This window comes from Nematolebias whitei, chromosome 9 (assembly GCF_014905685.2).
Source record: "Nematolebias whitei isolate Nwh7 chromosome 9, NemWhi1, whole genome shotgun sequence".
Lineage (NCBI taxonomy): Eukaryota > Metazoa > Chordata > Actinopteri > Cyprinodontiformes > Rivulidae > Nematolebias > Nematolebias whitei.
The window spans coordinates 2,792,996-2,809,257 of NC_056506.1; the positions used below are offsets into that span (position 1 = coordinate 2,792,996).

The window sequence follows — 16,262 nt, forward strand, 5'->3', positions numbered from 1 at the left end:
ATGTTGTTTTTCACACAAGGCAGCTGACGGCTCCATATAAGGTAAGAAAAATGCGTGTTTGTTTGCTCTGCGCTGTACTCCACTTCCTGCTTGTGGAGCGGGGCTTGGTCTGTTTACTTTCACACTGTACTCGAACCGCGCTGGAGTTCGCTTCTACCAGACCGAGACCTAGGTTTTAGCTCGGGCCAGAGTTCGCCTTTTTGTTCCGTGACAGAGTTCGATGGTGCGTTCACACCTCCCCAAACGAACCAGACTTTCTAGGAAAACGAGCTAGAGTTTAATTAAAGCGGACTAAACAGGGCTGGTGTGAATGCACCCAAAAAGCGGAGTCAGTTGAACCTGGAGGCCTCCAGCCCTGTTTAATGATGGACGGTTTCTTTTCACAAAGATGACCTCCTTTACTCCTCTCTCAAACCATCGTTCTTCTCTATCCAGGATGTACCATACCATACCATACCATACCATTTGATTTATAGAGCACTTAAAACAGCTACAAGGTCAACCAAAGTGCTGTACAGACAGAACAACAAGTAACACACAAAGCAAAATACAAAATGAAGTAAATCAGAAATATAGACATAAAAACGATGCAGATAATAAATATGACAACAAACCAGTGTGGAGCATACAGGATCAAAACACAGATCAACTGGTGTTGAAAGCTACTGAATAGTAGTGAGTTTTTAAACGGGACTTGAAAACCGAGATAGAGGGGGCCTGTCTGACAAGCAGAGGTAACTCGTTCCAAAGACTTGGTCCTGCTACAGAGAAGGCCCTGTCACCTCTGCACTTAAGACAAATTCCTGGAACTGTGAGGAGCAACTGGTCCGCTGACCTCAGGGAACGTGGTGGGACATACAGTTGTAGCAGATCAGAGAGATGGGGGGGCAAAACTGTACAGCGATTTGTAGACATACAGGAGTATTTTGAACTGGATTCGAATGTGAACCGTAACCAGTGCAGTGAAGCCAAAACTGGTGTAATGTGCTCTCTTTTGCCTGTACTGGTTAAAAATCGGGCTGCTGCATTCTGGACCAGTTGTAGTCGTGCAATGGAGGTCTGACAGATACCAAACAGGAACGAATTGCAGTAATCAAGCCTAGATATAATGAATGTAGAGATGCACCGATCCACTTTTTTTACTTCCTATCCGATCCCGATACCTAAATCTGAATAATGGCCGATACCGATCCAGTTCCGATATCATGATCATTATTGATTTTATATGAGGCTGTAATAATCTCCTGTAGTGAACTAGGCCTCCGACAACAATATGTCTCTGAAGACCTTCAGGGGACAGGAATTGTTATTTCATTGATTTGAATCCAGAAATACAAATGATCTCATCAAGAGACTATTTAATTGTATCCTGAATTAATCAATTGAAAGAACACTTCTTTTTTACATTATCATTACTATTTTAGAATATCTTGATAATCAAAAGTGTGTTTAGTTCATACCATTTCTAAATGTTGAAGTGAACCACTCATTTAAATCAACTGTGAAACAGTATTAATGATTTTTAAACCTTATTAGACTTTGATAATACAGTTAAATGTCCATTTATGAAGTAAGTGTGCATTTAGTCTTCTGTCTGAATGAGGAGTAGTGATGTTGGTCGAAAGTCAAGAGACATGTTATTAGAACAAAGTGTCTTGTTTTTAAAACTCACAGACGGTAAATAAGAACTCCTGGCACCTTCCTCTCACCTCTTAATAAACATTTCTCCGTCTGTACTAACCGTTGTTTAAACATTCCTGTTGTCTCTTGACTTCTAGTGACCCTCTTGACATCACTACAACCACACCCCTGATGGTTGTTTCAACCAATCAGGAAGTACCACGTAACAGGAAGTGTATACCCCTTTAAAAGGAACACCTCGTGGAACTATTCAGTGGAGTCCTGGGGTTCAGTCCTGAAGTGCAGTCCTGGAGTTCTGTCCTGGAGTTCAGTCCTGGAAATCAGTCGGAGTCTTAAGTCTTAGTCTCTTCTAAGTCTTGCTGTAACTTTCGGTCAGAGATGAGACTCAATTAAGCAGCGGATGGATGAGACCATGTGCCAAGGGGTCCCTCCATTTAGCGGAGTCACAGCTCGCATCACTGTGCACTCAACCCGAGCAGTAAATGCTCCACTTCTAAAAAAGCTTATTCGGTGGAACCGAGTACTTCGGCATTTATTCTAAAGATTCCCAGCTACTTTAACCGGAGACGCTGTAAAGGGAACGTACTAATGGACTTCTGTTCCGGAGTGGAGGTATCCCCCATCTAAGGTAACAAAGTCGCTGCACGTTCTGAAGTGTACCGGAAAGCTGAGCGGGATGTCGGAGGAAGGGTGCAATGTCCTGGTTCCACACATAGCTTTCATACCTCTTTAAATCTATAAAAATCTATTTCTCCTCTTTAACTTTTCTATTCGCCAGTAATCTAGATGCCTTCAGAGGTGAATCAGCCTCAATCAGTAATGTTCTCTTGTCTTGTTAGTAAAACGTGCCAAGTTTATTAATCAGAAACAGATCAGCAAATCAATGTGTACATGTTTGATGTTAAATTTTGATTCTGTTAAATAAATGACCGCATTTATTCTGATGGGTCAAAGATTAAATGGCGTCTCATGTCACTGATTAAACAATCCACTCACAGTTATCTTGGTCACATGGCATTAATTTAACTCGAAAAAGAAGAATTCATTGTATTTAAATAATTAATATTCTTTGTGCTTGAACTAGCTTTAAGAATAATTAATTAGTAGTGTGTCCACAGCACAGCTGTCCTTGACACACTACACTCCTGTAGTGTGTCAAGGACAGCTGTGCTGTGGACATACGGTCCCACCAAATGTGTTATTTAAAACACGTACGGTCCCACTAAATGTAGTGAAAGTGGGGTGCAGCTTCGCTGTATCTTCACTACTAATTAATTATTTAAATATAACGGGTTCTTTCGTTTTTGAGTTAAATTAATGCCATGTGACCAAGATAACTGTGAGTGGATTGTTTAATCAGTGACATGAGACATTAATTTCCTTTGACCCATCAGAATAAATGTGGTCATTTATTTAACAGAATCAAAATTTAACATCAAAACATGTACACTTGATTAGCTGATCTGGTTCTGATTAATAAAACTTGGCACGCTTTACTAATAAGACAACAAGACATTTCTGAAGGCATCTAGATTACTGGCAAAATAGAAGAGTTTAAAGGAAGGAGTTTAGAGGTTTAAAGAAGAGATGGATAAAGGGAGGTGTATGTTGTTGACCAGAATTGGCACGCTTCTTTCAATCACCAGCTCAAACCTCCGGTACACTTAGCACGTGACGACTCGTTACCTTCGCAGGAGATAAATCAGCTCCGGTGTCGGGTCCATTTCAACGCTACCTTCCAGCGTCTCCGGTTAGAGCAGCTGGTCATCGTCAGAAGTCATGTCGATTTACGCCGTTCAACAAACAGGCTCAGCTCCCTTCGAAGTTGGAGGCGTTACACCCGGGTGGATTCACAGCAAGTCTCTGTGAGTCCGTCAGAGATCCCACTCAGGAGTGGAAAACTCCCGAAGGATTGAGAAGACTCCATCAAAGACTGAGTTCAACTCAGATCCAAGACTTCAGAAGAACTCAGAAGAACTTGAGAAGACGGTTAAGACTCCAGAAGATGGAGTAGACTGAATGGTTCCAGGAAGTGTCGACTTTTAAAAGAGTTCTTACTTCCGGTCACTTAGGACTTCCTGATTGGTTGAAACAACCAACAAGGGGTGGTTCTAGTGATGTCAGAGGGTTATTAAAAGTCAACAAAGAGTGCAAGAATGTTTAGGAACGTTTAGTACTGATATAGGAATGATTATTTTGATGCTTTTATGTCAATTTATACTTATTTTACACTCATTTACATGTAGTTTGAAAACACACTTATACAACGTGTTATTCACATATTAGGGATTGTACTTTGTTTAACATGTCATAAAGAACAAAGGGTGGAATGATTTATGTTGCCTTTGTTAATTGTTGGGACACTCTTTGATGGTTTGCAGAGGGACGGAGGAGTGCAGTGTCTAATGCTTTGCAAAGTTTAAGGAGTATTTCTGGCTTCAAGGTCTTGGCCCGCTTTGCGGTCACAGTGCTCCTTGTTGGTAATAAATCACCAGCTCCTCATCCGTTGTTCTGGTAACCATCAAACTTGTTTTTCACTGCTCTCACGCGATCCGGTCAGGGAAAAGGTATAAAGGAAGTGTGACAGGCAAGGGAATTTTAGAAGTCTTGTGTGGACCAGCGCGCGGTGCCATGCAGTTGTTGATGTGAGTTCTGTCATTTGGATCGAAAGGCTTCCCGATCATTTGTCACGGTGAGAGATACTCATATCAATTTGTGTGTTAAGAGTGTACCAACTGTACATGACTTTGCTTGGCTGTTTTCTTGTGGCAGATTAATAAATGACAAATATTATTCTAGCAAGTTACAGTCTCTGTGTTTTATTTTTCCTCTTGTCTGAATATCTGGTGCCGATCGTTCACGAACCCTTTGATAAAGAATTTCATAATACAAGTACAGACAGAGAAATGTTATGGCGAAGTGAGACAACGCAGATGCCAGTGTTTCTCTTTTTACCGTCTGCTAGGTTTAAAAGCAATACAGCCCGTTCTAATAACTTCTTTCTGACTGTCTCTGACTTTTGACCGACATCACTACTTCTCCTTTAGACAGAAAATCAAAATGCATAATTACTTTGTAAATAGACATTTAACTTGATTTCTAATTTAAATGAGGTTTTAAAAAAAATCATTAATACTGTTTCACAGTTGATTTAAAATGAGTGGTTCACTTCACCATTAGAAATGATATGAACTAAACACACTTTTGATTTATCAAGATATTGTAAAATAGTAATGATAATAAAAAGAAGAGTGTTCTTACAATTGATTACTTCAGGATACAATTAGAAAGTCTCTGGATGAGCTAATTTGTATTTATGGATTCAAATAAATTAAATAACAGTTCCTGTCCCATGAAGGTCCTCAGAGGCAGGTTTTGGTCGGAGGCCGAGTTTACTACACTCCTCTCAAGTACAATTTGTGCAAATATATTCATGCATGTCCAAAAAGACAACTTGAGGTAAGTTTTATTAATTTTGGATAAGTTTTAAAGTTAGGATTAAATTCTGCTAACACAAAACATGTTTATTTTTATTCCTAGTTTTAAAGTGGATATTAAAGTGATTAATTTAAGTGATTGTTAAAAGTTATTTTATATTTTTTTAAATAAGATATAAGTTTTTTTCTTCTTTCTGCACTCTTTTCATTCAATGTTTTCTTTTTGATGTTTTTATTTTATTTTATTTTGTTTCTTTTAAATGAATGAATAAATGAATTAAATAAAATAAAATGTTAAACGGCTTCAAACACCTGGCATAAACCAACAGACATGTTGGTATTTTACATCACTTTATAATGTAGCTGTCTTTTGTTTTTAATATGTATAATTTTCAAATCATGTTTTTTTTTTGATTGTCTACTGTTGTACTGATAAATATCTCCTGGAGGGTAAACTATATCTTGACTGCAAGTATCAAACTGTGAAATCCTTTGTTTTCTACAACTGATAGTGGCTGGTCATTAATTATGATCAAGTTTAGCAACTTCTCTGTAAATATTTGAGCTCCGTGGTTTCAGCGATGTCTTCTTCTTGTTCAGTCTGAAGCAAGCAGCCTGATTTGGGGCAGCCCTGCTCAGTCTGTCCCTCCTCAGAGACAGGCAGACTGAGCGGGGCAGATTGGACGCAGCTGGCCGGGGTCGAGTCGCTTGTTTCGGATTCAGCGACAGCAGCGCCCCGCTGAAGCCCCGGAGCTCGAATGTCCAACGTAAAACTAACTTTAACGTGGTTTAATGTGGCACTGTGGCTCTGCAGACATTGCATGTTGCTGTCTTGTTTTGTGGTGTTTAGTGTAAAATACTTCCACACAGCGACATGTTTAGATGAAAAGTTTGTTAGCTGTTAGCCACAGTGCTGCTAACTCAGTCCTCACGTTGTAGCTGCTGCAAACTATGAACTCGATTTCCTGAATGTGAGGCGGGTCTTATTACTCTGGGTTCGTGAGACATGCCGCCGTTCAGAAAATCCATTCCATAGTTTGAAGCCAACATGCATCATGGATCGGAAATATCGGCACGTGGATCGGAAAAATCTGATACGTAAATTATGCTGGTATCGGAGGCCGATACCAATACTGGATTGGATCGACCCCATCCCTAACTGAATGCATGTATTACTGTCTCCAGGTTATTTTTGGACAATATGGGCTTCAGTTTAGACAGCCGCCTCAGTTGGAAGAAACATGATTTAACAATCATGTTTACATGATTGTTAAGTTTCAGGGAAGGGTCCATTATCACTCCCAGATTAGTGACTCTTTGTTTTTCTGTGTGAACATCTTCATCCCTGAAAAAGTGACCACTGGCCTGGAGATGAGTGTAGACTGCAGAGTCCTGGCCTGATGATGTTGATCTTCTGTGCTGGCCCATCCTTTTGGCCAGTGGCTGTTTAGTTTCCCCGATGTAAGACTGATTACAGCCCTCCTGACACTGAACAGCATACCCAATATTACTCTGGTTGTGCCGGGGGACTGGATCTTTGGGATGAACCAGTCTTTAATGTATTTTGGGGTTTAAAAGCCACTGGGACGTTGTTTAGAGAAAATAAACGTCTCAGTTTCTCTGATACTCCCTCAACATACGGAATGACCACTGGTCTGGGTTCCTCCTTTTCACCTGATGGCTGACTGGAGTCCTGATTGGGTTTCTTCTCTGCTTTCAGGAAGGCCCAGTTAGGATATCCACATTGCTCTAGAGCCTGTTTTGTGTGGGATTTCTCCTTCTGCCTGGCTCCTGAGTTAGTGGGGACGCTGTCTGCTCTGTGTTACAGAGTCCTGATGACTCCTAACTTGTGCTCCAAAGGGTGATGGGAGTCAAACTGCAAATACTGGTCTGTGTGGGTGGGTTTGCGGTACACCTCGGTTTGCAAATGTCCTCTATCAGAGACTGAGACCTCGCAGTCCAAGAAAGCCAACCTGCCATTTTTTACATCTTCTTGTGTGAACTTGACGTATTTATCCACAGAGTTAATGTGGTCAGTAAAATGTTGGACTTCCTGAGATTTAATTTTAACCCAGGTGCCGTCAACATACCTGAACCAATGACTTGGTGGTGTCCCTGAAAAGGACACCAAGGCTCTCTTTTCTACCTCCTCCATGTACAGGTTGGCAACAATAGGAGAAACTGGAGACCCCATAGCACACCCATGTTTCCGCCTATAATATTGCTCCCCATATGTGAAGTAGGTTGACTGCAGGCACAGTTTCAAGAGTTGACACAGCTGCTCTGTGGAAAGTGTGGTCCTGCTGCTCAGAGTGGTGTCTGATTTTAACCTTAAACTGACCACCTCTACTGCATCATCAACAGGAATGCACGTAAAGAGTGATGTGACATCAAAAAAGACCATCAGAGAACATCAGTCTCTATGATGACATCCCTCACCTTATCCACAAAGTCCATGGTGTTCTGTATGTGGTGTTCTGAGCTGCCAACTAAAGGGATGAGTACAGACGCCAGATATTTGGAAACATTGTAAGTGACAGAGTTAATCATGCTAACAATTGGTTTTAAAGGTACACCTTGTTTGTGGATTTTAGGTAAACCATACAGACTAAGTGTGGCCTCCCCTGGGTACAGTCTGTGGTACAGAAAACGGTCAATAGCCTTGTCCTGTTCCAAAATTTTCAGGCAATTTATTAACTTCTTCTTGTAACCACTTCCTGGATCTCTTTTCAGAGGTTCATAATTAAGTCACTAAGAAGTGTCATAACTTTCTCATGATAGTCTTTCTGGTTCAAAATCACTGTGCACATTCCTTTGTCTGCCGGGAGAATGATGGTGTTTTTGTCCTTGCTAAGAGTGGTGAGTGCATCCCTCTCCTTTCTATTGATGTTGGACACCTGGGTTAAAATAAAATCTCAGGAAGTCCAACATTTTACTGATCACATCAACTCTGTGGATAAATACATCAAGTTCACACGAGAAGATGAAAAACATGGCAAGTTGGCTTTCTTGGACTGTGAGGTCTCAGTCTCTGATAGAGGACATTTGCAAACTGAGGTGTACCGCAAACCCACCCACACAGACCAGTATTTGCAGTTTGACTCCCATCAACCTTTGGAGCACAAGTTAGGAGTCATCAGGACTCTGTATCACAGAGCAGACAGCGTCCCCACTAACTCAGGAGCCAGGCAGAAGGAGAAATCCCACACAAGACAGGAGCTAGGACAGTGCTTCTCAATTATTTTCTGTTACGTCCCTGTAAACATTTCGTGGCCCCCCACCCCAACTCTCCTCCGCGACTGTAAATAGTATCATTTGTCTATAAAATTGTTATAAGGACACCTCTGCATAACATTGTACCCTTATAAACATTAGATAAACCCTTTTAAGAAATATAGATCAATTTACAACAAAGATTATTAACATTGTTTTATAGTCTTGAACAGAAAAGGCATAAAGTGTATCAATTTGCCTGAAAAAATATAAATAAAAAATCCTTATTTAAACTGTAATTTTTTTTTGATCATTTGATACTGAACAATCAAATTAAATACAATCAATAAATAATAATAAATTCAAATTGATCAGCAACATTTTAAGTCAGGAGTGTTATATACAACACTTTGACCTACAAAACAAAAATGAATAAAATAATTTGTGCTGATTTTTTTTAATCAAACTGAGGAAGTCAGGTTTAATGGCTACAATGAGCACGTTTTGCAGTGCACAGCTTTTTGAAGCACAGTTTGAAACATGATCCTGCAGCTGCAGATAAGCTGCAAAGAGCGCAAGAGTGAGCGAGCTGGCTGGGGGGTCCAGGGGAACGTGCTCACAAGAGAAAAACCTGACAAGTTGTTTAATGACAAAATATATTTTGTTAGCAAAAAATAGAGTCCTAACATTTGTTAAACATCTGTTTTTATAACAAATTTAAAAACATCAAACTTGTGCTTTGACAATCGATAAAACTAAATAATGTTGTCAACGTGAAAGAAGAAAGAGGGGGCAGGTGTCGCTCTCGCTTTGAGTTTATACTCTTTCTTGCTGCATACTGTGAGTGAAATGCGTCCAGAGAGGAGGACTTGTTAGCAAAAACTCGGGCATGGGAGGAGTTTGGAGAGGCCATGGAGAATGACTTCCGCACGGCTTCAAGGCGATTCTGGTCCACCATCCGGCGTCTCGGGGGGGGGAAACCGGTACACCACCAACACTGTTTATAGTGGGGGTGGTGTGCTGCTGACCTCAACTCGGGATGTCGTGGGTCGGTTGGCGGAATACTTTGAAGACCTCCTCAATCCCACCGGCACGTCTTCCACTGAGGAAGCGGAACCTGGGGACTCTGGGTTGGGCCCTCCAATCTCTGGTGCTGAGATTCACCGAGGTGGTTAAAAAGCTCCTCGGTGGCAGGGCCCCAGGGGTGGATGAGATTCGCCCAGAGTTCCTTAAGGCTCTGGATGTTGTAGGGTTGTGTTGGCTTACACGACTCTACAATATTGCGTGGACATGGGGGGAAGTTCTCCTGGATTGGCAGACCGGGGTGGTGGTCCCCCTATTCAAAAAGGGGGACCGTAGAGTGTGTTCCAACTACACGGGAATCACGCTCTTAAGCCTCCCTGGTAAGGTCTATTCGGGGGTTCTGGAGAGGAGGGTCCGTCAGATAGTCGAACCTCGGATTCAGGAGGAGCAGTGCGGTTTTCATCCTGGTCATGGAACACTGGACCAGCTCTACACTCTCAGCAGGGTCCTGGAGGGTGCGTGGGAGTTTGCCCAACCGGTCTAGATGTGCTTTGTGGACTTGGAGAAGGCGTTCGACCGCGTCCCTTGGGGAACCCTGTGGGGGGTACTCTGGGAGTATGGGATACCGGGCCCTTTGATACGGGCTGTTAGGTCCCTGTATGACCGGTGTCAGAGCCTGGTCCGCATCGCCGGCAGTAAGTTGGGCTTGTTACCGGTGAGAGTTGGACTCAGCCAAGGTTGCCCTTTGTCACCGATTCTGTTCATAACTTTTATGGACAGAATTTCTAGGCGCAGCCAAGGTGTTGAGTTGATCCGTTTTGGTGGCCTTAGGATTGCGTCTCTGCTTTTTGCAGATGATGTGGTCCTATTGGCTTCATCAAATCGTGATCTACAGCTTTCGCAGGAGCGGTTCGCAGCCGAGTGCGGCACGGCCGGTATGAGGATCAGTTCCTCCAAACATCCGAGCCCATGGTCTTGAGCCGGAAAAGGGTAGAGTGCCCTCTACGGGTCAGGGAGGAGGTCCTACCCCAAGTGGAGGAGTTCAAGTATCTTGGGGTCTTGTTCATGAATGAGGGAAAAATGGAGCGTGAGATCGATAGGCGGATAGGTGCAGCGTCTGCAGTGAAGCGGGCGCTGTACAGGTCTGTCGTGGTGAAGAGAGAGCTGAGTCAAAAGGCGAAACTCTCATTTTACTGATCGATCTACATTCCTACTCACATCTATGGTCATGAGCTTTGGGTTGTGACCGAAAGAACGAGATCTCGGATACAAGCGGCTGAAATTAGTTCTCTCTGCAGGGTGTCTGGGCTCTCCCTTAGAGATAGGGTGAGAAACTCGGTCATTCGGGAGGGACTCAGAGTAGAGCCGCTGCTTCTCCACATCGAGAAAAGCCAGTTGAGGTGGCTTGGGCATCTGGTTAGGATGCCTCCTGGATGCCTCCCTGGTGAGGTGTTGCGGACATGTCCCACCGGGAGAAGACCCAGAGGAAGACCCAGGACACACTGGAGGGACTATGTTTCTCGGCTGGCCTGGGAATGCCTCAGGATTCCCCCGGAGGAGCTGGATCAAGTGGCTGGGGAGAGGGAAGTCTGGGCCTCCCTACTTAAGCTGCTACCCCCGCGACCCGACCCCAGATAAGTGGAAGAAAATGGATGGATGGATGGACATCCTGGATAGAGAGGAACAATGGTTTGAGAAGGAGTAAAGGAGGCCATATTTGTGAAAAGAAATCATTCATCATTAAACAGGGGTGGAGGCCTCCGGGTTCAACTGTCCCCCTCTTACAATGCTGTGATTGCTAGTATCACTCAGCCCCCTGTGAACAGTAAACAGCCATCAGTGTGCTAATGATCCATTGTTAGGTTGATGGTCCTTCTTGAGCATGTGATCAGCTGGTTTTGGTTGTTAGCAGCAAACTGGTTGATCCACTCTGAGACGGTGCTATTTATAAGACTGAGCTGAATACAGCACCTCACACTGAGGAAGTCTTTCGGATGAAAGACAAAACGTTTCTACATTGTTTTTTTTTTGTTTTTAATGTCCAGAGGACCAGATTTAACTTTTTTTACATTCCCTGAAGACAGTTCCCAGTATGACTGGGTGAGAGATCCCTTCAATGCACCAGCTCCAACTGGTTTCAGTTCTGCAGAGGACCAGTTCATTGATATGACGTCTGACTTCACATTGGGACTGAGGTTCACATCACAGACACTGAGTGAATTCTGGCTGAGTGTAGAGAGGCAGTATCCACTGTTAGGGCAGAGGGCTATGGGCATTCTTCCTCATTTTGATTTTTAAAAAATCTGCACAAATTGTTTTATTAATTTTTGTTTTGTAGGTCAAAGTGTTTTATATAACACTTCTGAGTTAAAATGTTGCTGATCAATTTGATTTTATTATTATTTATTGATTATATTTTATTGTTCAGTATCAAATGGTCAAAAATATTTACAGTTTAAATAAGGATGTATATATTTTTTAATTTCAGACAAATTGATGCACTTTACGTTGTTTCTGTTACAGACTCTTTGTTGGAAGTTGATCTATATTCTTTTTAAAATTTATTTAATGTTAATAAGGACACAATGTTATGCAGAGGTGTACTTATAACAAATTTATAGACAAATTATACTATTTACAGTCACTGTGAAGAATTGGGGGGCGCGACATGTTTACGTCTTCCTGGGGGACCATAACAGAAACTAATTGAGAAGCACTGCAATCCACAGAAACCATCCAGAGGACCTGACTGCTGGGATGTTTCCGGAGACTGTTCATGTGGAAACAGGGCCTTTGTTTGAAACATGACTAGAATGCAGTGATTTTAGTCTCTTTAAGGGTGCCAACAAATCTGTCCACAGTATTTGGGGCGGCTGTGGCTGACTGGTTAGAGCGGTCGTCCTTCAATGCGTGAGTTGGGGGTTTGAATCCACCAGCAGTTACATGTCAAAGTGTCCCTGGGCAAGACACTGAACCCCCCATTGCCTCTGATGTGTGTCCCATCGGTGTACGAATGTGATAAAGCTCTGATTAGTCTCTTTAGAATGATTTGTTCAATTATCTTTGTAGAGATCTAGTATAGAGCTATATGAATGGGTCAATGAGGCACAGATTGTTGTAAAGAGCTTTGAGTATCTTGAAATAAGAGGAAGGTGATATATAAGTACAGTCCATTTATTTACCATATTTTAGCATATCTTTGCAAAATAAACAAAGCAATTGTTTGTTCACTAAATTTACAAATAATATTTACTCACTCCACCACGTACTAAACAATGCAGATGCATGTTAGATAATAAAACGAATTCATATGAAAGTTGAAGCATTGCTTCATTGAGCTGTAAGGGTACCAACACACTTGTCTGTGTCTAGATTCAGCCAACTCTGCAGCTCCTGTTACTGACCTGAAAGTGACCGATGTTGGAGGAGCAAGGGCTACGAATAAAATCCAGAATAAAGGCAGCATCCTGATAGCATTCAGGAAGAACAAAACCCCAGATCAAACAGCCACATCTCAGCAAAAAGGACAGAAAAGATGGCAGAAAAAGCAAAAACAAAGACAACAGAAGTCCCACACCAGAAACTAGCAAATAGAAGCTAATTCAACAAATGATGTATTTAATCAAAGCAAATATAAAATCAGATGACTTTGTAAAGCTACAAGTCTAACGTTATACAACGTGTTGTGACCACAGTTAAGCTCTCACCTTGCGTGGACTGTCTACGAAGGTGGGTGCTGTAGCAACACTTGACAGGTCGCTTCCAGCTGCTGAGGGTTTGGACTGTTGCTGCTGCTGTTCCTCCAAAGTCCTGAGGGGAAACAGTTTGGAGCTGGCATTAATGTTCATCCTGATCAATCTAATCACACTTGGATGACGCTAAACTCTCAGTATACTTGACTCAGACCACCTCTGAAGATCCTGTGTACCAGATTACTTTCATCTGTACTTTTTGGTAGTCTGAGCCACAATGTAGGACAGGACTATTCAACTGGCGGCCCACGAGTGAGATCAATCCAGCCCACCAATGACTTCATTAAGATAAAAGCAAGAATAGTATAACTTATTATTAAGATTTATGTAAATCTTACAAATAAAAAAAACTGTATGGTATGTCATAAAACCTAAGAGTATTCTACTCAACATCATAGTATTTTTGCTCATGTATTATGTTTCCCGTTGCAGAACAAGTACAGAGAATTGGAAATACCTACCTACCAACCGTCCGTCAGTCCTTGCATGTTGTGAGCATAGCTTGAAAATAAAGTGATAGGTGTTGTCATCATTGTATTTTCCATACAATGGCAAAAGTAGTTCTCTGCATTTAACCCATCACACCTGGGATGCACTCAGGTGCAGCTATGTAAGTGCCCGGGGTGCAATTAGGGATTAGGTGTCTTGCTAAGAGACACCACGACATGTGGGAATGGCTGTGGATCGAGGCTGAGAGTTTAAGGTCCCGAGTTGGCTGCCCTACGTCTACCCCATCTTGTCCCCCCAAATAAGCAACGTATCGACTTCTGTTTTGGTATGTGGCTACATCTAGGCGTAAGAAAGGTCCTTATCGAAAATTGGGTTGCCACAGCCAAATCTAGTCCAGAAAAACACTCTTGAAAACTACAAATATTCACTATCCCAATCTCTCAGTGACAGAGGATATAGGCGTGCCTCTTGTTAAGAGGTACACAGCTCTAATCGGGCAACCAGACAACTTGCAATATAGTTCTCAATATATTGCCACGTGTGTTAGCTCATAGCAAATCTGACAAATGGCAGCGCACCGGGGGCTTTTTTCAGTGTTGGTGAATTTTACACGTTCAAATCTTCAATGTTTTGTCTTGACAGAGTTCTATCAAGTCACAAATGTTCTTTTGTTCTCACATATTGCATACATTAGGCAAACAACTTTATTTTATGTTTGATTCTGAACTGTATTTATGACTGACTGTGACCTGCTGATGTTTCTGTTTGTTGCTCACTGACAGACAACTGTGTGGCAAGGATACACATTTATTCATATGTAGAGTGGCTAAGTGCAATCTGAAACCTCCACACATTTTAATGCCAGGAATGTCATATTGAGAATTGTCCTATCAAGCTGGCGCTTGTGTACATGGCTTGCAATCCACCTCTGCTGATGGTGTTCATATTATTGGTGTTTTTTTCATTTCTCATCTGTGACATCAACGCTCTGCTGGTGTACGAACGACAACAACTTTTGGATCTTCGACTTTGTGCCACCAACGTCGCTTATTTTAATCAATATGAGCATAAGTCTGGACCCCCCCGCGCGCGCGCGTGCCCCCCTGCTGCTGGCGGACGTGCCTGCTTACCTGCAGCGAGCCGCGCACCTGCCTCCCCTGAGACATCGCTCCAGACACCGTGGAAAACGCGCTGGCCGGCTGGTGAAGCTTAAAGCCCTGCTTGCTGCCTCTGAATCATCCTCTCCAGGTGATGGTCAACATTTCCACCTCCGCTCCTGGGCTGTGCAGATCCTGTGGCGTGCTGTCTGGTCCCGCTGTCGGGGTCTCATCATCACACTGGGCCCGTGCGCGGCTGGGTTTCCTGCCGGAGGTGCGTGTCTAACTCTGCAAATCTGAGGCCGCTGGACTGGACACTGCAACCATCTCCTCCTGTGGTGGATTCTACGATGATGGCCCTGATAAATGCCAGATCGCTGGCTAATAAAACTTTAAATTTGAACGACTTTTTCTGCTGCAACCAACTGGACTTTCTTTTCATCACTGAGACTTGTGTCTTCCCTGGTGAGTTCAGTGTTTTTCTTGATTTACTGACTCCGGATTGTTCTTTTTTCAATGCTCCAAGGACAGCTGGTCGTGGTGGAGGATTATTGGCTGTTTTTAAGAAACATTTCCACTGCAGACAGCTCCATGGTTCAGCTAATTATTCGAGTTTTGAACTGCTCTGTTGTGAGCTGGGCCGCTCCAACCCAGTTCTGTGTGCTATTTTTTACAGACCCCCCGGATACCATAAACAGTTTTTAAATGAACTCTCTGACTTTCTAATTGGTATTCTGCTCCAATACGATCGGGTTTTGATTCCATGTTGTGTTTGTCCTGTAATCCCAACATCATATTCAAGCCTCCGTAGTAAAATATTGTGATCAACTGTATCAAATGCAGCACTGAGGTCTAACAGGACCAGTAGAGACACAAGTCCATTGTCTGAGGCCATGAGAATATCATTAGTGACTTTTACTAGTGCTGTTTCTGTGCTATGATGAGCTCTAAACCCTGACTGAAACTCTTCAAACAGATTATTTCTTTGTAGATGTTCACGCAACTGACCTGCAACTATTGTCTCTAGAATTTTTGAGATGAAAGTTAGATTAGATATAGAATGCATTTGACTGTGGTTTGAGTTGCAGGTGACACGTTTCAGACTATGGAGCTGCCATTAACCAGGGTCTGCTCCTCGGTGGATGTCTCACTAATTTTAATTAGCTGTTAATTAGAATTGAACTGAATAGTGATTGTTTGTAGTTTTGGAGATGAGTGTTTTTCTGGATGGGTATTGAACAGGCAATCAAAGTAAACCTGAATGTTTTTGGTGTAAGATACTTGAGTAGGTAGGGGTAACAGATTAGTGTCCCCCCCCCCCCCCCCCCCCAATGCGACACAGTGACGAATCCTGGCAAGTGGAAGGAGCAATTTTATCCCCCACCAGGAGCAATGGTGGAGCCAAGGGGTGGCCAATGGTGGCATTGGCCCCCAATATCTTACCTGTAATATTTGGCTACACCAATCATTTAAGGGAACTATACTTTTAAGCAATATTAAACTAGAAATAATTTTTATGTGGCAATTTTTGCAAAATTGAAGTCAGTATGTTGCTTATTTTTGAAGATACCCAGCTCATAAAGTTTATACACAGTGGTGCTTGAAAGTTTGTGATCTTGTAATAAGTTTTTATATTTCTGCATAAACAT

At 42.5% G+C, this 16,262-nt stretch overlaps 1 protein-coding gene across 1 annotated transcript in view; it reads right to left on the bottom strand.

The window, feature by feature from the left end:
* depdc5 (DEP domain containing 5, GATOR1 subcomplex subunit) overlaps window positions 1-16,262 on the bottom strand; it is a 393,910-nt gene that overhangs the window by 89,598 nt on the left and 288,050 nt on the right. Inside the window, 3 exon segments of the mRNA XM_037681974.1 lie at window positions 12,572-12,582; window positions 12,719-12,781; window positions 13,022-13,124. Coding sequence (XP_037537902.1) covers window positions 12,572-12,582; window positions 12,719-12,781; window positions 13,022-13,124 — 177 coding nt within the window.